Below are 26,274 nucleotides of genomic sequence, written 5' to 3'. Positions count from 1 at the left end.
GCAGGCGGAGACGCCCCTAGGAGGGGAGAGGGGGAGGGCGCTGGCGGGGGTCACATGACGTGAGGGGAACCGAGGCGCTGAGCAGGCAGGCAGGCCGGCGAGGGAAGGAGGCGCCACCATGGTGAGTGGAGGGAAGCGGGTGGGGGGCGACCGCTGAAGAAAAGCCGCCCCCGCTTTGTCCGGCCGGGCCGGGACGACATGTCCGGGGGTCTCGGCTCCCGAGCGGGGAGGGCTGCGGGCCTTCCCGCTGCGGCCGCTCTTGCCTCAGCGGCGCCTTTCCTTCTCCTCATGAGGGAAAAAAAAGGGAAATGTCCCCCCTCCCCCCCGTTAACGATGACGCTGCACGGGAGGGGGGGATTCCGCGCTCTCCCCCCTCCCCGCCTCCGAGGGGGTGGGTGGGACTGGGGCTCCCATCATCGCCAGCCAGTAGGGTGGGAAGGGCAGTCTAGGCTTCCTGCCGGGCGGAGGGAAGGCCGACTCAGTCCCTGGCTGCCTGGGAGGGGGCCGGGGGGGGAGGGAAAGGGTCGTGCACGTGTGGAGCCCTAGACCCGTGTAAAACCGGGGGGTGCCTGGGAGTGGGGTGGGGGCCTGGCTGAGGGGCCAAGTCAGAGAAGGGGTGGGGGGGCGAGGAGGAAGTAAGGCTGGGCAGAGGCTGCTTTGGGGGGTCTTTTCTCCAGAGGTTTCTGTGGGGCGGGGTGGGGTGTGTGCATGCGCAGGAGATGTGGTTGGGTGGATCCCCTGGGCTGTTGGGGCAAAAAGGATCTGGTCTTTTGAATAAAAGCCGTTGGGCTGGAATGGGACACCTCGCTGGGGGACAGTTTAACCCAGGGGTCTTCAAACTCGGCCCTTTTATGACTCATGGACTTCAACTCCCAGAATTCCTCAGCCAGGTACGCTGGCTGAGGAATTCTGGGAGTTGAAGTCCATGAGTCATAAAAGGGCCGAGTTTGAAGACCCCTGGTTTAACCCTTCTGTTTTGCTACTTGAAATCAATTTAAAATGACTTTTTAACTCTTGACATTTGCGTTTCATTCTGAGCCTCCTTTTTGCAGCCTTTCTTCAGTGATTCTGTTCCACCGTCTCTTTGATGTTGGTGCAACTCTTGTCCTGCAGCAAGTTGGCCGGGGCGAATTGTCATAGACCAGGGGTCCTCAGACTTGGCCACTTTAAGACTTGTGGACTTCAACTCCCAGAATTCCCCAGCCAGCCAGGGAATTCTGGGAGTTGAAGTCCACAAGTCTTAAAGTGGCCAAGTCTGAGGACCCCTGGTCATAGACCCATGTTAGGTTTGCCTTAGACCAGCCCCTGTGAAGACCAAACTATTCACAGCTCACTGACCTCTTCCTCAAGTTTCCGATTGTTCTCCAACCCCCCACTCCCCCAACCTTTATTACAATTTAATTTAATAACTTATTTTTAATATATAATTTCATATGCTACTTTAACTAACTGCCCTGAAGGGTTGTGTTGAACACTTTGGGGAATCCTTCTTTAGACAATATAGCCATCACGAGCTGCTAGGAGTTGGGCAGGTATCCAAATTTAATAAATGTTTACATTATTTTTTAGTTTGCACATACTGGTAATCCTCATCTTATATCAAAATGGGGATTGGAATTTCAGTTGTTAAGCAAGGAAGTTGTTAATTGCATCCGAGTTTACGACCTTATTTTTTTAACCAGAGTTATTAAGTGGATCACTGCAGTTGTTAAATGAGACCTGCAATTGTTAAGCAAATCCAACTTCCTCCATTGACTTGGCTTGTTGGGAGTGCTGCGATAGTCATCAGTGGGAAGACCAGTCATAAGTCACTTATTTTCAGGGCACTCTTAACTTCGACTGTCGCTAAGCGAATGGTTGTCAGTTAAGGACTACCTGCAGAGAATAGCACTTTCTGAACTATGCTTTAGAACAGGTCCCCAACCTTTTGGGCCCCAGTGACCGGTTCCGTGGAGAGAGGGTTTTCCACAGACCACAGAGAGTGTGATTTTGTGTGCTGCCTGCATCTCACAGATGGGGCTTTCCTTGTTTGTGTGGACCGGTTGCTGGCATGCTGCGGCCCTGTACTGGTCCACGGACCGGGAGTTGGGGACCCCTGCCTTAAAACAAAAATTGATCAATGTGCTACCAAGTTGGTGTCAGCTCTTAACAACTACATAAATCAATATTCCTTGTGATGAACTGCCTTTAACCTGGTCTTCCAGTGGTGCATCCATCATTTCTCAAACTGAATCCACCCGCCTGGCTGCTAGTCATCTTTTTTTTCTTTCACCTTTCCCAGCATTACAGCCTTCTCCAAAACAGCTAGGAGGTCTTCACATAATGTGTCCAAAATAGGATAATTTGAACCTGGTTATTTGTGCTTGAGTAAAAACTCTGGGTTGATCTATTTGATCTGTTTGTTTGTTTCCTTGGTTGTCCATGATATTCCCAGAAGTCTTCTCCAACACAAAATACTCATGTGTTGTTTTTGTTCTTGTTGGTATTTATATATTGTTTCTCTAAAGGTGATCTGACTGGCATACAACCAGAATAAAGATTTGAAAAACATCAAAGCTGCAGCTTGTACTTTTGCTACTATATTTTTGGCCTTTGACCATAAAGTTTTAAGCAATATTGTTGGGAACAGGTTTAGGATTTTTAAAATAAGAACTGATACATAGTCTTGTTTAAAGATCCAGTATTAAAAATACAAAATTAGTGTAGGTTGTATAATAAGTTACAGCAACTTTAAACCAACTTTAAAATGAAGTGAATATTCCTGTCTTCTAAACCAGGAACGTGGAAAACTGAAGATCTGTTCATGTTCACTATATTTTATGTATTTCCACCCCAGTTGTGTCCCTGACAGAACAAGTTGCCCACTTGTCATTTTAATGCAGCTAGTGAGGAACATGATGTGGTCTACATGATTTCTTCATGTCTTGTAGCAGAGGCTGGCCTGAAATTCTTATCAGAAAACATTCCTTTCCTTGTTTTCTAGCCAACTACACAGCAGTCTCCGCAAGATGAACAAGAGAAGCTTCTGGATGAAGCCATACAGGCTGTTAAGGTGCAGTCCTTCCAGATGAAACGTTGCTTGGTAAGAACTGATGGACTTGAAATCTTTTTTTTCTTTCACCTCGCAACGATTAACTCTGAATTGGTTAAAACAGCAACCTGTTCATAGTTTTATAGTCTTGTGTATATCTTTCTGAGCATAAGCTGCATTGAATGAAGAAGTTTTTTTTCTTCTCAGCAAACATACATTTAGCTGCCCTGTATAATTCATAAATATGCCAATTGTACAATTATTACTTAAAAACATGCTGCGTCCAAAACTTTTTAAGTGTAAAATGTTCAATAATGCTGCTTATGTTTAAGTAAAAAAAAAAATTGGCTACAGCAAGAATCCAAACTATCCCTCCAAATTTGGGATAGAAATTTTATACATTCACAAAATAAAAGCATTTCCAGCATTGTTTTAATGACTTGAATATTTCTAGTGGTTTGCAGCTTTAGTAGCAATGATACTTCAGAATATCTTTTTCAGTTGTTCCTTTAAGGGCTATAATCCTGATCTCTGGTTTGTTTGGAAAATATATCACTAATTGATCAAGAGAATATGCATATTGCATGACAGAAAATTACATATTGTTGTTATTGTTTTGCTAGGACAAAAACAAGCTAATGGATGCCCTGAAACATGCCTCGAACATGCTTGGTGAGCTGAGGACTTCAATGTTGTCTCCAAAGAGTTATTATGAATTATGTATCCTCTTGAAGTGGTTATCTGGAGCTCTTTTTGCTGATAAATGATGCTTGTTAATATCTTGTTGATATCACCCTAGTTGTGGGAAACGTGGTGGGAGCTTCATGCACATGTGAAGAGACCAGTGACTTCTTTTGATCTGTGACTTGCTCATGTTTCTCCATTTGCAGCTTCTTCTTCTGATCCAAAATCCAGTTTTGTCCAACGTGATTCTCGTGTTCTCCTATTAGGCCGGATGTTAGCTCCATTGTTTCCTTCGCATCTCCTTTAGTTTCTAAGCGGTTGGTTTCTCCTTGGTATTGAATGAAAACGATCAAGGCTGTGTTGCATTAGTCTGTAATCCTTAACTGGAAAGAAAAGATATGGCGATCTCTGATGAGCTCCACTATCTAGAGGTTTACTTGACAGATGAGTTTGCTAAGGGAAGGAAGGTGGCTGATCTCTATGAACTGGTTCAGTATGCTGGAAACATCATCCCGCGGCTGTAAGTCATTTAAGAGGTTGTCTTCTGGTCAGTTATTCAATTCTGGCACCAATGGTTGGCTTTGGGTTTATTTTTGTGCTTTAGTGAATTGAACAAAATGCTTATAAGCACGTGTTCCTGTCCGCTTCTTCCTGTTGACATTAGTCCAACAAGATAACCCAAAATTAGCCGGTTGCTTAACAGCTGTACAAAGTTAGGTTGTGTCTTTCCAGGAACACTTACAGCCCAGTTCCAAAGTTAGGATTCCCCCACCCACTTCAGCTTTAGGGCCATTTGCTGTGTCCCACAACTACATGATTATGCTTTTTGGTGGTTTTGCAAAACTGGCCCATTGATTTGCTTGATAACCTCCACAAAAAAGGTTGTAAAATTGGGTTGGTCACGGGGGTGGCCCATTTTACAACTTTCACAACTTATGACTGCGATGAGCGGCCTCTAGTACGGTCTTAAGCCAAGGGTTCCCTGCATAGTACCTTGTAATCCTTGAATAAAAGAAGATAATATTGAAATCATCAATCAGTCTTTTAGTCTAAAAGACTACATTAAGCTGGGGTTTTGCTGTAATACATCAGCCCTCTTTATATCAGTGATTACAGTAGGAATGGAAAAAAAAGAAAAAATATGAGAAAATAATTGTATATTAATATATTGAACAATACACATGTGCCGCCTTTTTAGCAGATTCTAGATGGCCAATGCTTCAGAAAGGGAAAATTAGAAGCAGGGGAATTGAATGTGCCAGCATTGTGAAATGGCCTCCCTTTGTAGATGAGACTGGGCCTCTATTTTACAAATTTTTCAAAAACTTCTAAAATCTGAGCTGTTCTGTGAAGCTTTTCCTTGATTTGATATTGCCATCTTTTTTATTTTCTGCTTTTATGATATTCTGGTTTTCCTTAATGTTGCACAATAGTTTTTTAACACAGGACTGTTGCGTTTTTAGATTGCCTTGTGTATATTTTAACCGTATTGTTTATGTAAACTGCTAGGAGCCTTTGAATTGTGGTGAGATGGCAATACTGTTAATAAAATAAATAGGCAAGTAAGAAAACTCTTAATCAAATGTTGGAATGGAAATTAGCAGCCTGCTTATACGCTAGCCTAATTGTGGTAAGCGAGTTGGTAATACTGTTTCCCTTATGTCTCAGCTATTTACTAATAACTGTTGGGGTGGTCTACGTGAAGTCTTTCCCTCAATCTCGGAAGGACATCTTAAAAGACTTGGTGGAAATGTGTCGTGGGGTCCAGCATCCTTTAAGGGGCCTGTTCCTCCGCAACTATCTTCTCCAATGCACCCGGAATATTTTGCCCGATGATGGAGAGCAGACAGAGTAAGAACTTTGAAAGATTGAATGTGTTAATCTTTTCATCTGTGAGAAACACGTCTGTATTGGGTGGTGGACGGATAGGGCAAACTAGCGGCCCGGTTTGAAGGCATGGGACAAAGTCACCTGAAGAGAGAGGGATGTCAGCAAGAGGGGTGGCTTTGGAATTTGGGCATTACAAGATATTTCAAATGCAAACCATCTTTAACTCAAAACATCCTGTTTTGAATTTGAAATGGCCGTCTGGAAATCTTTCGAGGTTGAAATAAGGTGTTTTGAAATCCTGAAACCCATTGCAAGAAAACAATAGTTCTAAGAACCAAAATGGCTGGACTTATGAATAGATCGTAAATGTGTGAGTTGTGAGTAGGATTAATATGAGCATTAAAATAAAAAAAACACCAAGCGAACTAAGTGGTCGATGCTTTGCAGGAGTGGAGTAACATGAAGAGACAATGGGAAAGTATATTAACTTTCATAACTGATTGAGATGCAGCTTAATTGTAGCTTTGCAGTTGTGAAAAAGTTGTGGCTCAGCTCGGGTTGCAGTTTTGTTTCCATGGAAAGGACAAAGAGCCCTTCAGCCTGAAAAAAATATATTACACACTTTTCTTCCTAATGCAGAATTGGTGTCTGACTAGATCAGGGGTAGGCAACCTTGGCTCTTTTATGACTTGTGGACTTCAACTCCCAGAATTCCTGAGTCAGCATGGCTGGTTCAGAAATTCTGGGTATTGAAGTCCACAAGTCGTAAAAGAGCCAAGGTTGCCTACCCTTGGACTAGATTAATTCCAAGACGATATTAAATTTGAGGTTCGAATCTTACCCCAAAGAGAGTTATTTTCACGATCCTTTTAGATTAGATAACCGTTATTGTCATCTTTTACTGTGGGCACAGTGGCACACATTAAAAATGAAACGTTTGTTGCTTGCTCTCAAAAGTGTACATATCTCTCTCTCTCTCTCTGGTTGAAAATGCATGCTGTCCCTTGGTTCAAAGACATCCAATCTACATCCTTGAAATCCATATTGACATGACTCCCTTTGTTGGCCCACAGTGAAGAAACCACCGGAGACATCAGTGACTCCATGGATTTTGTGCTCTTGAACTTTGCTGAGATGAATAAGCTCTGGGTGCGAATGCAGCACCAAGGGCACAGTCGAGATCGGGAGAAGAGGGAGCGTGAGAGGCAGGAGCTGAGGATCCTGGTGGGAACCAACTTGGTCCGGCTCAGCCAGCTGGAAGGTGTCAATGTAGAGCGATACAAACAGGTGAGTTAATGTCTCTCTTCTCAATTAGTGCACCTTCCTTTACTGCGACTGTTAGCTTAATTACTACATTTAATTTCTCAATACTTGCACGTTTAAGTGAGGAAGACGTTCCAGAGTTTGGTATTATGTTAATGGCTGTAGAAAGCTCAGTTGTGTTAAGTCTCATTTTTTTTCTCTTTTCTAGATTGTCTTACCTGGCATATTGGAGCAAGTAGTAAACTGCCGGGATGCGCTAGCTCAAGAATACTTAATGGAATGCATCATACAGGTACATACCTTAAAGGAAGGTTACTGACAGATTGGTAAGGAGGATCCAATAGGCTGGAAAAGAAAGACAATCATAACAAGACCACAATGCCATTCTTGAGCTAGCAGAATCTGCACCAAGAATGGACATGTTTGCCTTTTTTAGATCTGAATGAACTTGCAAAAACCTTTCAATGTGGATTGTGTACAATAACATGGTGTATGGAGTATGATTTTTGATGTTCATATAAACGTTACGATGACTGGGCTACCATATTTTATGTACATTGGTTATTTGGTTTTAGAGACGTGGAATCTGTTGGTTCAGGTTTAATTTTTATTATTTTAACCCTCCTGCAATCTCGACAGCTGGGGAATTATATATAAATAACAAGTTTATACAACTTGGTAAGTTGAAATAGGGCCAATGTCATGGTTTAGCACAATGATCAAATGTGTGTTTACTAAACAACCTAGAATAATAATTGACCAATTGTTCCATCCTGTCCTCTCATGTGTTAGGTTTTCCCAGATGAATTTCACCTCCAGACTTTGAATCCTTTCCTTCGAGCATGTGCAGAATTACACCAAAATGTGAATGTGAAAAATATTATAATTGCATTAATTGATAGGTACGTAATGAAGCAAACATTATAAACTCTGTGTTGGGCCTCATCCAGAAGGTTTAGAATAGTTAAGTATGATATTTTTGTGTATGCAGGGAGACATGTTTCAATGCAACCATTTGTATATATTCCTGTTTAGTATATGATTAGATAGAAGTTAAGACTGATTTATAAAAAAAAGACAAACGTTTTAATTTGGGTGGGAAAACTGAAAAAAAATAGAGGTTAAACAGAAGAAGTGATATTGTTTATAGTTATACAGTATATAGAAGGAAAAGATGGATTAGTAAATACAAAATGTAAATTTGAAAAGCGTTACATCGTGAAGTGTCCCATGCTTGAAATAGAGACCTCAAAACTACTTTGGACCAGTTTCAATTATGTTTCATATTACCTTATTGCAAAGAAGCAAACGATGCATTTTTTTTTGGGGGGGGGGAATTGAGCATTTGAAATTGGAAGCAGCTAATTGCCCAAAAAAATGAACAGACAAGGATATTCTCAAGGATGCAGGCTGTGATCCATGAGGATTAGTAACATGATTAAGGTAGATATGTGGAGCTTTGGTGTGAAATACAAAGGCTTGATTTGATGCTGATTTGTATTGGATTCCAATTAAGTCCTTTCCTATAGATTTTTAGGCACGGGCAGTTCTTTCGCCATATTTTTGGAACTGTATGAGCAAGTGTTCTCTATCTCCATCATTTTCTTTCCTCCCACCTTCCTTGTGATACTGTTTTTCTTTTCAAATAGCAATTTATGCCGGGATATGTTTGGAAAACTACAATATTTATAATACAGTATTTATAATACTTGGTATATGCATGTTTACGAATGTACATTTTAAAGTAAACATTTGCAGAAGCTAGTTGTTTGCTGTCTGTATGAGAGATGTATGCAAATCAGCTTTCTGGAGTGAGCTTAAAGTCCCCCCCCCTTTTTTTTCTTTTTTTTTTTTTGCAGGGAGCATTGAATAGAAGATTTATCTGAAATGTAGTTTTGGGTTAGTCTTCAAAGCTTTTTTATATGGAGCAAGCCATATTTTTTTATCCTTTTCCCCGCTGTTACTTTGACATACTTTCTCAGCATTAAATAATGAAAGATGTGGGTGCTAATAGGGTTTCCCCCTTTGTGTAACTATTTTATACTATGGTCAGACCGATTATTGTGGGCGTGCAAATTGGCTGTGATTCGCTTCATCAGCTTGGACTGTGAAATTACTTCAGAGATGTGTCCAAAGGCTTTTCTGAATTGTCCTTTTGATTCAAAGGGCATTTGATGATTTGATCCAAACTGTCATTTGCAAAGGATTTGATGCGGAGATTCAGTCAAATTGCCTTCAAACAGAATCCTTGAATTATAAATTTGTCTAACTTTTGATGATTAGGACCAACCCCCCCCCCTCCTCCTCTCTCCCGCCCAACTCATGTTTATTTCTTATCTGGTGGTATCCATCTGCTAGTGAAAAGCTCTTCCATCTGTGATTTCCAGAAAAATAATCCTTACTAATTTGACTTTCCTAATTGCTTTCCCAGCTTTTGGAAGAGATTTGGGAGCAGATATTTGGGGTAGGGAGTGGCAAGGAGAAGGTGGAATTAGCAGTCATGTTAACGGAAGCCAATTTGGATCAAAGGCTCATTTATCAGAGAATGGTAGTCTTCATATGATCACTCTGTCTGGCTCCTTGGGTTTACTCTCTGACTGTTGCTAAGGGCTGTGAGGGTGATGGTGTGATCTGATGAAGCGTGTTTAACCAGGGAGGGATTTCATGCATGCCAACCTAAATTCCATGATGGGAGAAGAGCAGGATATAGATCTGATGGGTGAGGAGATTGGGGACATGTGCCCTGTTTCTCCAAGAGAAATCAAATGCTATAACACATTGATTTGGACCGGCTTCAGCGTAATTGCCTGTTAGACATGTTTGCAAGCTGCACCTCATAAATCTTGTTCTGTCTTTAGACTCGCCCTCTTTGCCCACCGAGAGGATGGACCAGGGATCCCAGCGGACATTAAACTCTTCGACATTTTCTCCCAGCAGGTGGCCACAGTCATACAGGTAACTGCAAAATGATTGCACTTTCTCTAGCAGTGCTAAAAATAAATGTGGTTGCTGGGTTTGACTTAATATCCTTGAATCCGATCACCAGCCAATTCAAGACAAAAACTATTGTTTAATTATGTGTTAGAGCCCATGGAAAGTAGTACAAAAGGCTGGCATAGAGTGCCAAAAAATAAAAAGAACTTCATGTTGCCTTAATCGCTAGACAAATGGGGAAGTATAGGCTGTAACAGTTTGGTTCATATTTTTTTCAGTGCAGAAATGCAGGGTATTAAAAGGGACATATCTTTGTGGTGAAAGTCTTTAACTATACTGGTTACTTAATGTATTGAATATTTCTCTTGGTGCTTTTTCTACTTCTGGCGTATAAATTTAAAGGAAGACCACGGTGATTTGATTGTCTTAAGAATCTGTTAGAGAGGCACATAAATATTCAATTTTTGCTGCAAATTTGTATGCTGACAAAGAGCTGCATTCAGAAACTGCTTATTATTTTCATCACCTCTGCAATCAAGAGGTTCTCAAGAAGTATAAAAATTTCAAGTTGCCTGGGATTTGAATTTTAATTGAGTATATCTTCCTTGGCAAAATTGTGCACTGCTAAAGCCTTGACCTATTACAACATAGAAAATTAGCTTATCTCAGTACTGTGAGCGTTGCAGATTGGCAATCTCAGGATTTTAGGCTAGAGTTTTTCCGAATCACGCTTGTAAACGTTAAGGTTTGAACGTGAGATGTTTTGTACGCAAAGAAAACATTTTCCTCCACTGTAAAATAAGAGCAAAGTTAAACCTCCTAGAAACCCAATCTAGCTAAAATTAAGTGCTTCTTTGACTGGTTCAGGTCTGGATGAGTGACTACTTGAGTTTGGTCATGGATATAAAAATAAACTGTGATGTTAACAGATAGAAATATCCTTTCTGTTACCTCTAATTCCCAAATATGCTTCTTTTGACTCCCTTGTGGACCATCCAAACTTCAGTCTAGACAAGATATGCCTTCCGAGGATGTAGTGTCATTACAAGTCTCGCTCATTAACTTGGCGATGAAGTGTTACCCAGATCGTGTTGACTATGTGGACAAAGTATTGGAGACAACGGTGGAGATTTTCAACAAGCTTAACCTGGAGCAGTAAGTTGATGCAAATTTCTTGGCCTTGTGTAAAAAAAATCTCTCCTGGATGGAGAAACGAAATAAATTCCTGCCACCATCTGACACTTCAAATGAAGTGCCTTTACCTGGTCTGTGACAGAATTGGTGTGATGGAGATTGATTTCTGCCAGTTCTGTCTTGTCTGAAAGACACTCCCTGTAAACTAAGAAGCGAAAGCACTGGAGCCCCCCCCATTGACCCCCCCCCCGCTCTTGCTTGTCCTTTCAGCATTGCAACCAGCAGCGCTGTTTCGAAGGAACTAATGAGACTCTTGAAGATCCCTGTTGATACCTACAACAACGTCCTCACTGTCCTGAAACTGAAGCATTTCCACCCTTTGTTTGAGTACTTCGACTACGAATCCAGAAAGAGCATGAGTTGCTATGTGCTTAGCAACGTGCTGGATTACAACACAGAAATCGTCTCCCAAGACCAGGTAGGGCAATCCCAGGAACGAGTGCTCCTTTGTGTTATTAAGTGGAATGGAAACGGGGGGAAGGTGGTTGTGCTTGGGCAGCTCCTCTTCTTGAAGGAACCCAGAAAGGAAGGCAATAGCACCCTGAAAAACAAGCACCAATAAAACAAATTAGCAACAGCACCTAAGACTTCAATACCGCCTCACAGCGCTTTACAGCCCCTCTCTACACGGTTTACAGAGTCAGCCTATTGCCCCAAAACAATCTGGGCCCTCATTTTGCCAACCTCGGAAGGATGGAAGGCCGAGTCAACGTTGAGCTCCGTCAGGATCGAACTCCTGGCAGTGGGCAGAGTTGGCCTGCAATGCTGCATTCTAACCACAGTCCTTACAAATTGCTATACAACAGCCGTTCAAAACAGAGTTCATTGAAATAGTTGTTCTGACCCCTAAAAATTGCCTTTCCAAAGCCTTTTGCCCAGAATTCATTGCAGCTGAAATCTCTGGAGTGGTTGGCATGACTTTGAAATTATTTTCCCTTCCGCAAGGGGCTCCATGTGCAGAGACCTCCCTTCACTGTAGCCTTTGAGTTCCATCTTGTGCTGAAATGGGTAAATGCAGTCCCACTAGCACTTCCAAGCCAAGCTGGCGTTCTTTTTCTTTAGGAGCCCTCCATGACCTGAATGTGGTTTGCCATTTCTAGGTAGATGCCATCATGAACCTGGTATCGACGCTAATTCAGGACCAGCCAGACCAGCCAGCCGAAGATCCAGACCCTGAAGACATGGCTGACGAACAGGGTCTTGTAGGCAGGTTTATCCACCTGCTTCGTTCAGAAGATCCCAATCAGCAGTATCTGGTATGGCAGCCTTCCGAGGCACTTGGATCTTCCTTCCATAACTGAACCAAATCCATTCCCTTTCCTTCATCTCTGGGCATTGGGTTAGTCAAGGAAGTTGGGATCCAGCATGCCAAAAGGAAGCAATTTTGAGGTAGCCAGAACAAAATTCAGTAGATCAGAATTATTTATCGCTTGGCTGTCCCAGCTTTCTATATGGACTCTAGGAAAGTTCTAGGCAGTCTCTCCCTCTCCCTCTCCCCCCCTCCTCCCCCCCACTCTCCCACTCCCTCCCTGATTTATTGGCTGCCCATCTTACCTCAGGGGAACTCTTGGCTAATTTGGTCCACACTTATTGTGACCATGCTGGTTTATGAGTTAGGCTGTTTCTTTGTGATATGTCTCTCGTGATATTCAGAGCATATTTCAGCATGGGAACTCTTGCCTATTTTAGATTTTGAACACAGCGCGGAAACACTTTGGTGCTGGTGGGAACCAGCGCATCCGCTTCACGTTGCCGCCGTTGGTGTTTGCTGCGTATCAGCTTGCATTTCGCTATAAGGAGAATGCGAAAGTGGTGAGTGGATCTGTCGTGTGGTGTGTTTTATTTCGATGGCTGCTTAAGCGAAAAGGGATCGACTGACAATTGCAGAATACAGATAGTCCTCGACGTACGACCACAATTGATCCCAAAATTTCTGTTGCTAACTCAGACATTTGTTAAGTGAGTTCCCCCCCCCCCCATTTTATGACCTTTCTTGCCAGAGTTGTTAAGGGAATCATTGCATTTGTGAAGTTAGCAACATGGTTGTAAAGTGAATCTGGCTTCCCCATTGACCAGTGAAAGGGGATAAATTAAATCCACGTCCTCAAATTTGGTGCAATATGGAATAAATGGGTGAAAGTAAACTCTTAAGCCATTGTTTGCCAATCTTGTCAACTTTAACATATGTGGACTCTAACTCCCAGAATTCCCCAGCCAGCATGGCTGGCTGGGGAATTCTGGGAGTTGAAGTCCACCCATGTTAAAGTTAGCTGGAAATTCTGGGAGTTGAAGTCCACCCATGTTAAAGTTAGGGTTGGCAAACACTGTTCCAAACTTTTACTTGGGTCAGACTGAACTGGATAGTCTGAAATCTTAAACTGTACATTGGGGAAAAAGGATTATTTGTTTTGTGTGTACTCGCCCCCATTTCTTTAGGCTGCAGATCTAGGTAGAATTTGATACAGAGTTTTAAATAGAAGCATGTAAATTTTGTTCTTTCCAGTCTGGGGTGATTTCTTCCTGCTTTGCTTCCTTCCCCCCCCCCCCCTCAAGGATGACAAATGGGAAAAGAAATGCCAGAAGATCTTCACTTTTGCTCACCAGACCATCAGCGCTTTGATTAAAGCGGAGTTGGCGGAACTTCCCCTCCGCCTCTTCCTCCAAGGAGCTTTAGCCGCCGGAGAAATTGGCTTTGAAAACCACGAGACAGTGGCCTATGAATTCATGTCTCAGGTGAAGTGGAGAAGACCTTTTTCCTTTTTTTTGAGGCACCCTAACCCCTCCTTCCTTTTTCCTTGATACCTTTCTGAATGTCGTCGAGAGAATGGCAAAAACACAAACATTACAGCCGTTTCAGATAAAGGTATTACTAGAATAACTTAAAATCAGAATTCAAGCTGCTAAAAAAAAAAAAAAACATTTCTGAAAGCAGGGGACATGAGCGAGAGTTATAATTTCATAGTGAGTGTATTTCCAGCTTGGAAACGGGAGCAAAACATTTCTGCTACGGTAAAGGAGAGGTTGGAACATGTAAGACAAAATCTAGGCCTATGTTTTTATTAATTAATTAATTAATTAATTAATTAATTAATTAATTAATGGGACTTATATGCTGCCCTATCTCCCGAAGGACTCAGGGCGGCTAACAACAATAACATACAATAAATAGAGAAGTTAAGATAAAATTAAAATTAAAGGCCTCTGTTTTACTGATTGCGCAACCCCTGAATGTCATTGGCTTGATTTTGGTTTGGCCTGTTGTGTGAAGCTAGCAAGTATGGTTCGTATCCCATGGTTCACCGTGTGTACAGGCAGTCCTCGCTGAATAACCACCACTGGGACAAGCGACTCCGTCACTAAGCAGTCTGGTTGTTAAAACAACATGTGACCACAACATGTGATTCTACTGCCCTGCTTCTCCATTAACTCTGCTTGTCCGAAGTCAGCTGTGAAGTGAGGAAATGGTGATCATGTGACTGTGGGATGATGCAGTGGTTGTAAGTGCGAGGACTGGTCATAAAGTTACTTTTGCAGCATTGTCCTAACTTCCAAATGGATGCTGAACAGGGCAGTTCTTAAGCAGTGGGCACCAGTAGAAACCTGTGAATGTGCTTGATAACTGATTTTTTCAGCAACTCCTGGCAAAAGAAACCATGACCTAAAGATTTGGTGCCCACATCCCACAAAAACTTGAACATGAGTCTCTACAGGGTTTACACGGAGAACCTTTAATTCAGATGGCGAGGATCAAGCACGACACAGTCTGCATGCAAGGTGTCACCAGCTCGTGATCTCTGTTTCCCGTTTTATTTGGGGAGGAAGAATTCAAATAGCAAGTAGAAAAGTCATCTAGGCCTAGTTGTTTCTCAGCGTACTTCTCCCGAGTAGCCCCAGTTGGTTGGGAATGGTGATCTTTAGTAGTTCTGTACCTTGTGGAAAGTGCTTAAGATGATTTCCACTGGTTGCTGAAATACTTGTTTGTTAACTTTCAAAAGGCGAGCTGAGAAAAGCAAATAAGAACATAGTGCATAATGCTTCTCCTTTCTCTGTCTCTCTTTGTCTCTGTCTCTCTTTGTCTCTGTCTCTCTCTCTCTTTCCTATTTCCTCTGCCCATGTTTCTTGTCTGAATCAGGCATTTTCTCTCTATGAAGATGAAATTAGTGACTCAAAAGCCCAGCTGGCTGCAATCACGCTGATAATTGGGACGTTTGAACGGATGAAGTGCTTTGGCGAGGAGAACCACGAGCCCTTGAGAACTCAGTGCGCGCTGGCCGCTTCCAAATTGCTGAAGAAGCCGGATCAGTGCCGTGCCGTGAGCACCTGCGCCCATCTCTTCTGGTCTGGCCGGAACACAGACAAGAATGGGGAAGAGGTAAGGCCAGCTTGGGAAAGGGGCCTCTAGAATGAGCTGCGAGGAATAACAGAGACGGCGGGAAGCAGCTGCAGCCTAGACACGAGATAAGAACTCGTCCACGGAAGGAATTGGGGTGGAAAAAGCATCCTAGCAAGGACCCCCCCCCTAGTTCTTTGGAAAGTAAATTCAGGGGAGGAGGAAGTGCTTTCAGACTTGAAACGTTCTGCTGCTGCCGTATTCTCACAATGAAGCTAGAATTTGTTTCTTGGTTTTGATTTCCTGGCCTGGACTACTTTGGAGGGGATGCTGGCTGGGGAATTCCAGAACTAGAAGTCCACATGTCTTAATGTTGCCAAATTTGGAAAGACCTGTATAATGGGATTGATGTCTGGGTTAAGGAGAAATTCGGCCTTGCCGTATATTGGCAGGGTTCTGGAAGGAATACAGATTCCAAATCGACCGGAATCGGTGTATAGTGAGGTGCGCATCCGCTACACTTTCTTTGGATTTTTTTGTGAATTCCTTCATCCTTCCCAAATCAGCTAAATAAATACGTTAGCCATGCAGTTTACGTTTGTGGAGAATCATTGTATGAGTCTGTTGAGGTGGGGAGTACTAATGCCTTCTTTTTCCCGGTCATGTTGCTTAGCTCCACGGAGGTAAGAGGGTCATGGAATGCTTGAAAAAGGCGCTGAAGATAGCCAACCAATGCATGGATCCCTCCCTGCAAGTTCAGCTCTTCATAGAAATTTTAAACAGATATATCTACTTTTATGAAAAAGAGAACGAGGCGGTAAGGAGCAGCACTTTTTGTGTCTTGTGCAGATATGCAAAACCACCCTGAATATTTTTTACAAGAATCTCTTCAAAGTTTCCATCAGAATAGAAACTTTAGTGAGACCAAAAAGAAGGACAGTTCTTCTCCCCCCCCTCCATCCAACAACAAAAGGAGGCAATCTTTTGACTTCCATTAAAATTACAGGCAGTCCTCGGCTTACAACAGTTCATTTAGTGACCATTGAAAATTACAACAGCACTGAAAGAAGCGACTTATGACCGTTTGTCACGCTCACCACCCTTGTAGCATTCCCATGGTCACGATCAGAATTCAGATGCTTGGCAAGTGACTCGGATTTATGACGGTTGCACTGTCCCGGGGTCATGCGATCTTCTGAGAAGCAGTGGGGGAGCCAGATTCATTTAACAACCAGGTTACTAACTTAACTGCAGTGATTCGCTTAACAAATATGGCCTGAAATGTAAAATGGAGCAAAACTCACTTAACAAATGTCTCAATTAACAACAAAAAAATTGGGCTCAATTATGGTTGTAAGTTGAGGACTAGCTGTAGTTAAATCTCTAATTATCTCTTAACAATGTAAGGGTGCTGGACAGATGATAAATTCAGATTAGGAGTTTCCTTTAGCACTATCCCTTCTTTGTCTGAAGCCCAGTTATCAACGGCGCAGCCTTGTCTGACAGAGGTCAGACTACATGTTACACTTAGTCTGTGGCCCTTTATTTCTCTGCAGAGCACTGGGAAGCACAGGGTGGCCATCTCATTTCCCAACAGCTTTTCCACCATTGGAGTGCTCTGAATATGCAGTGCACATGTGAAGTTGAAAAAGGAGACTTTTGAGTTAGCGAACTAGAGATTTGAGATTAAGCAAGTTACAAAGTGATGGACCATCATTATGCACCTCAGGTGCATTATTTTATTGAATCTTCAGAACCATCTTGAGGTCTTCTCTGCTTTCCTCAATTAAATGGCTAAAATCTGATATCGGATTGACTGTCGGGTGAGCGGGCACTGAAAAATTCTGCTAACCTCTAGTTTCGAGGGCTGCAGTCCTGTATTTAGCTGTGACCGTATGATTTGCCTCTTTTTTTTTTCAGTTGTCGCTCAGCAACAACTCCCAGCAGTCCCTGTCAGTCTGGACAAGAAAGGAAGGATGCTGGGAGATGTTGTCCGGCCAGGTCAGGGTGGTCTTGCAGCGAACCAGAACATGCAATGTGTAAACCCTGTCTGTTTGACACCCTTCTCTTTTTTAAACATAGGTGACAATTCAGGTGTTGAATCAGCTCATTCAAAAAATCCGGGAAGACCTTCCTAATCTCGAATCGACCGAGGAGACAGAACAGATCAACAAACATTTTCAGAACACGCTGGAGCATTTGCGCTTGAGGAGGGAATCGCCCGAATCCGAGGGGCCAATCTATGAAGGGCTGATCATTTAAACAAAAGACAACCCCACCTGCTCACCCTGGTCCCATTCTGTAGGCCCTTGTCCTCTGTCTTTCCATGTACAACACACACGGCATTTTGTTGTTCTCGTCATTCTTCTTGTCTTAGAGATCATAGACTTTTGTGCCTTTTGGGAGTGCCAAGATAGGCTTTCGGCTTACACTTCTTCTTTGTGTGTGTGTGTGTGTGTGTGTGAGAGAGAGAGAGAGAGAGAATGTGTGTGAATGTGCAAATACGTTCCAGGCTGCTTCTTCCAAGCATTTGGGATTTAAATATTCCTGTCAGAATTTCCAAGATAGGGACTAGCAGGCCAATAGATAAATTAGCATGACTGAATCCATTCTTCTAAAAATCCACGTGGCGTGTACCTCTCTTCCCCTCCTCCCTCGTGTTCTGATTTTTCTCTCTTCTGCCCTCACATCTTCGCCCAAAAGCCATATAATCTCTAATCCACCTTTCCATTTGCAAGTGTTACTAAGGCTGTGGACTATTTTTTTAAAAATAACATCGTTTCATTTTCTTGTCGGCCAGATTCCACTTTCTCCTTTTTTTTCATATTTGTCAGAGTTCTGTCAGATTTCCTCCCCCACCCATCCCTTCTCCCCAGAATACCTTCATGCATGTATTTGGAGTTATAAAGCACCGTTCTTTTAAAAAAAAGGAAAATTAAACCAAGAAAGTTATATTTTGCATATGGGGACTCAGTGACATACAGTGAGGGTTCAGTATAGTGCACAGGGCATATTTATCAAGATAATAGTGAGAAAATTCAAAACAAATGGTGGTCTATAGAGTATATAACCTTCAGTACTGTCAAATTAGGGGAAAATGCAATCTGTATCCTTAATTTGTGCCAGTATAACAATAAAGTTGCTATTAATGAGTATGGCCTCCACTCTTTCCAGTTGCATTTAATAATAATTCTAGCTCTTTTTAAAAAGACACTGCAATTTCATGACCGTATTAAGAGTGCTGGCATAGCAACCGTGGCTGATTTCCCATGTGTGAAGCTATGCCTTCAGTAAGTTACGTCTTGGTGTGTTGCCTTGAAATTGCCTGATGAAATCCATCTTACTTTTGGACCCAACTTTTGCAGCAGGTTTGCTTATGAGTAGGGCAGTGCGGTAGGTCAGCAGGGAAGACACTGGGCTCGTAGGCTGGAAAGCCAGCAGCCAGGTTCAAGATTCAAGCTCCAGGCAACTGCGCGAGTTCCCATCCTCGCCTCAGCTCCTGTCAACCTAGCACTTTGAAAGCGTGCAAATGTAAGTCGATAAATAGGTACCACTTTAGTGGGAAGGTAACAGGGTTCCAGGGACGTGGTGGCTCAGTGGGTTAGCACGCTGAACTTGTCGATCAGAAGGTCGGCAGTTTGGCGGGTCAAATCCCGAGTGCCGCATAACAGAGTGAGCGCCTGTTACTCGTCCCAGCTTCTGCCAACCTAGCAGTTCGAAAGCACGTACAAAATGCAAGTAGAAAAATAGGGACCACTATGGTGGGAAGGTGACAGCGTTCCGTGCGCCTTTGGCATCTGTTCATGCTGGCCACATGATCACAGAGACGTCCTCGGACAAGCGCTGACTCTTCGGCTTTGAAACGGAGATGAGCACTGGCCCCTAGATTCGGAAACGACTAGCATGCATGTGCGGGGGAACCTTTACCTTTAACAGGGTTCCGTGATGTCATGCTGGCAGAAATGTCTTTGGACAGTGCTGGCTCAATGGCCTTGAAATGGAGATGAGCTTTAATTTTGCTTGTGGGTGGCATTTTGCCAAGTGGAGTTGGAATAATTCCTTAAGAACTGAGTAATCCTTGGGAAAGCACCACTGCACATGAGCAAGGTCCACCCACAAACTAGAACATCTAGTGGGAGATGCTCCGTTGCACTGTGTTTTCTGCAATATAAAGTGAACAAGTAATTCTTCAAAAAAAAAAAAAAACCACATCAGTACAAAAACACAAGCAAAAAGAAACTGGCTTTTTTTTTAAAAAAAATTGCAGTTACTTCAAAACAAGCATACAATGTCCTCTAGTTAAATTGCTTTATCAGAATTACATTATTTCTTAAGAAGGATTCGGTTGGGAATTTTCAAAGCGTGCTGAGCTTAGGCACCAGAGAATAAATTAGTCCTCATTTGCATACATAAGCGCTGCAAAGTACTGTAAATTCTTGCATTTTCTAAAATCTAGATTGAGCTTTCTCCATTCTCTCGGAATAGGAACATTTAAATTTTTCTTTCGTACTTGGAGGATAAGTTCATGCTGAGTGGTTCTATGTCAAAGGTATCTAGGCAGAAACATCTCTTCAATGTTCTCTCTCACGTAAAAATATTGGGGTGGATTTTTGCCTTGGCTGGGCAGAGCAATTTATAAAAAGCTTTCCTGAAACTGATGTGGCACAAAGGATATAGTATGGGATTAATAGCTGAATTCAACCACAGGAGCCAAAATGATACTTCATAGAGATCATTGTGGATGCATCTCCCGTGACAACCAGCTCTGATGATCATTAGAAGGGTGTAGGGTGCCCAACATACAGCAAAGATGCAGACAACAATGGCTAAAGATTTGGCTATTTTCTTATCTCTGGAAAGCCTAAACCGGCTAGCTGCGGTATTGGCCACCTCTGCTTTCCGTGTGGTGATGGATATGTTCTCTAGAGCTTTGTAGGCACCACCACACCATGGTGATTTAGTCTGAATGTCTACCTGCCAAGGTGGAAAGTCTTGATTGATGTTAAGCTCTACTGAGTGTGTCTGGAGGTTATGGATGCTGAGCCTCCCCACAGCAGCCTTGCTAGGGGTGAAGCTGCTCAACTTTTCATTCCTTTTGTCCCCTCCTTTTGTGAAAACTATGGCATGTTCTCGTTTCTTCCTGCAGCAAAAAAGTTCACAGTCCTTTTGGGCTGCTGAGGAGCTCTCACTTCCGACCTGTGTCCGCTTGCGAATGTTGAAATAGATGCTTAAGTTGAAGTAGGTGACACTGATGAATGGTGTGAAGAACTCAATGGTGGAGGCAATCATGAGGAAGTACCAGTTGTAGTGGAACTCGGCGTAACACTTGTTCTCAGGGATGATGCTTTGTTGGGCTATGTACTCCCAGCTGATAATGGCTGGGCCATAAAGGAGAAATGCTACTACCCACACAGTAACCATCTTCACCACTGTGGTTTTGGTCATCCCTTTCTGAACTCTGTAGCTCACCTAGAAGAAAAAGTAGTTGTCACGCCCAGGAAATCAGGAGTCCAGGCAGTTCAAATGAATATATAGGTTTATTGTATACTAATGTTCTCTACAACTATCTGAACTACTAACAGTCAAGGCAAATTGGCAGTAGATAAAAGAGTTAACAGAATTCAGGGTGGACTTAGATTTCTTGTGGGCGCAAAGGGACATGAGACTTATGATATGTTTGACCCCTCCCTCAGGCTCACCCTGATCAGATTCTATAATAGGGGTAGAAATTTGATTATTATTAAAAGCTTGTTTTAAAGGAACAGCTATTTCTATAGTTGATGGCCATCCACAGGTTTTCACTCTTGGACTTTCACAGTTAAACCTTCTCCTGATCTGGACTATCATGCCAAGTTGTAGATCTGGTTCACATACTATATAGCAAGCTATGCTTTGCTTTGCCACACCTGTTGAATAAAGCACAATTGCCATTTTTTCCACCGCATGCTACAGTAAAAATGATTTGCATAGCTCTAGTTCCCCACAATTTAGGAAGTCAAGCCATGAAATCTACATGTGTGGATTTCTTTAGTGTGATATGTGAATACCAACAGAACGTGGTTTGCCTGTTGACATCTTACTGCAGTTTTTGAGACCATGCTAAGTGTCTTATGCTGACGGTGTTGCATGTATCTGTGGAGTTGGAGTTGATTTAGAAAGCCATTGTTAAATAGATAACACTATGACTTCATGTGTGTACAAGTTCAATGTTTCCCTTTAGTGTGATGTTGAGCAAAGTTTTGACTAGTGTAGAGGTCCTCAAACCTTGGCAACTTTTCAGACTTGTGGACTTCCAACTCCCAGAATTCCCTAGCCAGCATGGATTGGTCTTCTTGAAATTGGTGTTGGGGTTTCAGAATATTGTTTTATGCTTCAAGAAGGAAAAGACCGTGGTTGCCATGTCATGGGTCACTTATAGGAGAAGAACTGTTTGATGATGTCAGAAAGACAATGAGTAAGAAAATGTTGGGAGAAGGAACAAGTCCTTTCAACCTGCTAAGGCTAAAATATAGGTAACTAGTTGTTAGCTCACGGTAATGTTTTCTAAATATCTAGAAGCCATCAGTTAGCTAAAGCAAGGCTCCGGGCAAGCATTACATTTTATCGCAGTTTGACTTATTTAGTTGCAATTGGTTGGTTGCCCAGATGAATGGGTGGCTTTGTGTCACGTTCCTAGAGTTGAAGCAGGTGGCACTTGAATTCTGAGAAGTTGCCAGGGGCTGGAGATAAATCAGAAGCCCATAGAAAGCAATGTTTCTTACCGCCCTTGTTACAGAGATGAATCGGTCAAAACTGATCAAGGCAATGTTGAATCCAGAGGCTGTGCAGACTAGGTAATCGACCACTAACCAGAGCTTACACAGGCCTTTTCCAAATTTCCATTCATCGGTCAGTATATATGGGATGTAAAGGGGAATGCAAAATCCACCTGGGAGCACAGACCAAAGGAAACAAGGTTGGTGAGACAGCCGTCAGCTGAGGCCAAATTGTAAGCAACTTTAACAACAAGCAGTGATTCCCCCACACCCTCAGCCTTTCACACACTGGACATTTGAAATGGTACGGTCACATATCGGTCTGAAATCGGGCATTATTTCATAGAAATGAAGAGTTGGAAAGGAATGTCCCTCCCTCCCTCCCTCCCTCCCTTATTTTAAATGTTAAAAAGAGTGCGCTGAAATCTCCCAGTCAAAGGCATGCAATCCAGGTTTTCAAGAGATGCAATGGATATGTTTTTTGTCTCCACTCTCTAATGAGCAAATTCTACCTCTTAAATTCCTCCTTTCAAATGTAAATAAGTTCAGTTTGCCTGGTTTGGGGACTCTAGGTTTAAATGGATGCCGGAGAGCAGTTGGGAATTGTAGCTGCCCCCTTCTCCCCTTTAGATTCCACATGAAAAGCCACCTTTCATTCCTTAACTGAGAGGAAGAAAAATTAATGCCATTGTATCTAAGCTAGGAGTTTTGCCACTATGATATTAACTAAATTCTCATTTGTAGCCCACGAGTAACAATGCCTTTTCCTTTTCTTTGTGCACATACTATCCCTGTGAAGTAAATTCCTTTTTAGAAAAATGAATACAAACAGCCAAAAAATGATAAAACTCTGCAGTTGCCATGTCAATAGAACTACACATTGTCTTCACTGCAGTTATTCTTCGCATTCCAAAATCTTTGATTTTGCCTTCCCTGCCACATTTATTCATTTTTACACAGTCTTTATATATATATATACTGAGACTTTCCTCCGAAGAACACAAGGCAGCTTGCACTGATCTCTCTTCCACAGGGACTTTGCACACAGAACACATTTAACCAAATCACAAACCCAGGGGTTGTGTCCACACAGCCTTGTTAAGTTTGGTTTAGTGGGAAGCCTGGTTAATTATTTTGTGGCTTAATGTGCTGTGTAAACCCAGCTCATGTTGGCTTGGTTCACAGTTCATTGTATTGTGTGAATCCACAAATGGGTTAATTCAGTAATCAGTGTAAACCTATTGGATCATCGCAAAGTATCATCACAACCAACCTGTGCAATGACTGACTCAAGGCCAGCCCGTCAGCTTTTATCATTGCCACTGAGAGTTTGGATCGTGTTCTCTTTCATCCTAGTTCTGTTAATTTCAAAAACTCATCACAACTTGGAATTTGGTTTGGAGTCCTATGTAAACCCAACCCAGCCAAACCACTGCACATCAGTGGCACAGTGATTAAAATGCAGTACTGCAAGCAAATTCTGCCCACAGCCTGGAGTTCAATCCTGACAGGGCTCAAGGTTGACTCAACCTTCCATCCTTCCAAGGTTGGTGAAATGAAGACCCAGACTGCTAGGGGCAATATGCAAATAATGTTTTGACACTGTAAACTACCCAGAGAGTACTGTAAAGTGCTATGGGTCGGTATGTTAAGCCTAAATGCTACTGCTAAATGCTGTTGTATTAGTCAACACCATCTGGTTAAGTAAACACCAAGAAGTGTGAACTCTGTCTATTACTCAGTTCAATCTACCTCATACAATCCTTTCTCTTGGGGTATAATGAAGGAAGACTTTTTTCCTTGCTCTCAGTGGTGCTTTGAGCTCTTAGAGAGAAACCAACTATCCAACTTACCCTGGACACACACACACACACACACACACCACACATCTTTTACCTTCCCCTGGCTTGGCTCATTTCCCAGAGGCTTCACTCACCCACTAAAAAATCTGCCAGGGCCAAGTTCAGGAAGAAGAAGTTCCCCTGGGTCCGTAGGCTTTTATCCACCACAAATGCCAAGATGACCAACGCGTTGCCCAAGACAATGACCAACACTAGGAGTCCCATGAGGATCGCGAGCAGGATAGTGGTGGGGGCTGAGAACTGTCCATGGTTCTGAAAGTGATGTTCTGCAGCAGTCACACATCCATTGCCCACATAGGTAGACAAATTCAGTCCCAGTTGAGTTCCCTCAGACATAGCTGCAGGATGAAGAGACAAAACACATTAGCATTAATTGTTGTATTACTGTGACGGTAAATAACAGGCTGGAAAGTCAGAACAACTGGTAGTTGTTATTACTGCGGTTATTCATGCATAGATTCATTCCTTAGCATGGGATATCAATTGTTGGAGAAAAGGTGAAGATGCAGGCTGCCTGAGCATATAAATTGGATGGTGTTCCTAGAAGCAGAGGACAGAAAATTAGCAGAAGGGACAAAAGACAGAATAAAAGGGAGCATCAGAAAGAAAGAAAAAAACACACAAAGGCAAGGCGGATAATAACCATTGTTTCTCTCAGGAAAGCTTTCTGGGGAGGGAAGGAGAAAAAGGGAGACCAAATTACCAATTTGGTGTTCCATTCTTTGGGTGCTCACGTCCCTTTTCAGAGTTTGCTGTCCTTTTCTGCTGCCCCCATAGCTGTACCACTGCCTTTTGGACACAGACGTTGCAAAGCGTGAGAATCAACTCTCTGGATTCTGTTAAAGCACTGCCAGTTGTATTCCTTTTCTGTTTCAAACAAGTTTGTGTGTGTGTGTGTGTGTGTGTGTGTGCTTATGTGTGCGCGGGCATGTGTTGGAGAGGGGAGGGTGGGAAGGAGGGGAGAAAAGACTGGCAATGTGAACTGCATAAAAAACCACATGCATTTCAAAATAGTTCCTTTTGGACTAACCCATCTGGTTAAATTACCAATATATTTGGAGGCTCCTGGGTTCAGATGCATTTTTAATCAGGGACACAGTTTTGTTCCCTGATTAGGTTCAAGTGCACATCTTTCGTTAAAAAATGTTGAAATATATCTTGAGGTAATATTATTTAGTAGGCTGTCCTATCATTTTAAACTCATTGTGATGATGGTATTGTGTATCCAATCACACTTGGCCAATAAAGAATTCTATTCTATTCTATTCTATTCTATTCTATTCTATTCTATTCTATTCTATTCTATTCTATTCTATTCTATTCTATTCTATTCTATTCTATTCTATTCTATTCTATTCTATTCCATTCCATTCCACTCCACTCCACTCCACTCCACTTCATATTCTATTCTATTCTATTCTATTCTATTCTATTCTATTCTATTCTATTCTATTCTATTCTATTCTATTCTATTCTATTCTATTCTATTCTATTCTATTCTATTCTATTCTATTCTATTCTATTCTATTCCATTCCATTCCACTCCACTCCACTCCACTCCACTCCATATTCTATTCTATTCTATTCTATTCTATTCTATTCTATTCTATTCTATTCTATTCTATTCTATTCTATTCTATTCTATTCTATTCTATTCTATTCTATTCCATTCCATTCCACTCCACTCCACTCCACTCCACTCCACTCCACTCCACTCCACTCCACTTCCTATTCTATTCTATTCTATTCCATTCCATTCCATTCCATTCCATTCCATTCCATTCTATTCTATTCTATTCTATTCTATTCTATTCTATTCTATTCTATTCTATTCTATTCTATTCTATTCTATTCTATTCCATTCCATTCCACTCCACTCCACTCCACTCCACTCCACTCCACTCCACTCCACTCCACTTTCTATTCTATTCTATTCTATTCTATTCTATTCTATTCTATTCTATTCTATTCTATTCTATTCTATTCTATTCTATTCTATTCTATTCTATTCTATTCTATTCCACCTTCTGGAAGGTTCCACCCTACTAGCCATTTAAATATTCCTGAGTTTGCTCTTTGCGGAGAACAAAGACGGCCCGCAGACGACTTGCTTTGTAAAGGGGTTTGTTTCAGCTTCTTGGAAGGATTCTATCCAAAGCTTTACCAGCCTGAGAAGTAACACACTTTTATTAGTAACGTCTAAATTTAATTAAATGGCTGGAGAAAATCTATCACACTCATTTCCTATCGGCCTTCCTCGGACTGTGTATGATAAATTAATCTTTTGCTCCCAAGTGGGTTTATTTATTATAGCACTGGCATCTCGGCTGCTCCTGTCATTTCTAGAAAACTGGTTGATTGGAAGGGAGTAAATTTCTTGTGCTTCCCCCA

At 42.2% G+C, this 26,274-nt stretch overlaps 2 protein-coding genes across 2 annotated transcripts; one reads left to right on the top strand and one right to left on the bottom strand.

The window, feature by feature from the left end:
• The first annotated feature begins 43 nt into the window (after positions 1 to 43).
• Positions 44 to 18,419, top strand: VPS35 (VPS35 retromer complex component). The gene is made up of 17 exons (XM_083370468.1): positions 44 to 121; positions 2,984 to 3,082; positions 3,655 to 3,751; positions 4,112 to 4,235; positions 5,384 to 5,566; positions 6,619 to 6,832; positions 7,017 to 7,100; positions 7,601 to 7,710; positions 9,667 to 9,763; positions 10,749 to 10,897; positions 11,147 to 11,354; positions 12,037 to 12,192; positions 12,626 to 12,748; positions 13,490 to 13,669; positions 15,069 to 15,308; positions 15,940 to 16,083; positions 17,349 to 18,419. The coding sequence occupies exons 1-17, from the start codon at positions 119 to 121 to the stop codon at positions 17,526 to 17,528; spliced, it is 2,391 nt and encodes a 796-aa protein (XP_083226594.1). The 5' UTR covers positions 44 to 118; the 3' UTR covers positions 17,529 to 18,419.
• A 1,431-nt stretch (positions 18,420 to 19,850) lies between these two features.
• Positions 19,851 to 24,227, bottom strand: LOC310644983 (histamine H3 receptor-like; the record flags this gene model as incomplete). Its single annotated transcript, XM_083370340.1, has 3 exons — positions 23,958 to 24,227; positions 22,028 to 22,194; positions 19,851 to 20,735 (listed from the first exon to the last, which is right to left on the bottom strand). Exons 1-3 carry the CDS (start codon positions 24,217 to 24,219, stop codon positions 19,851 to 19,853), a joined length of 1,314 nt encoding a protein of 437 aa, XP_083226466.1. The 5' UTR covers positions 24,220 to 24,227.
• Positions 24,228 to 26,274: the final 2,047 nt, after the last annotated feature.

The sequence above is a fragment of the Vipera ursinii genome (assembly GCF_947247035.1).
Source record: "Vipera ursinii genome assembly, chromosome: 10".
NCBI classification, from domain to species: domain Eukaryota; kingdom Metazoa; phylum Chordata; class Lepidosauria; order Squamata; family Viperidae; genus Vipera; species Vipera ursinii.
This window is presented reverse-complemented; position numbering and strand designations above follow the sequence as displayed.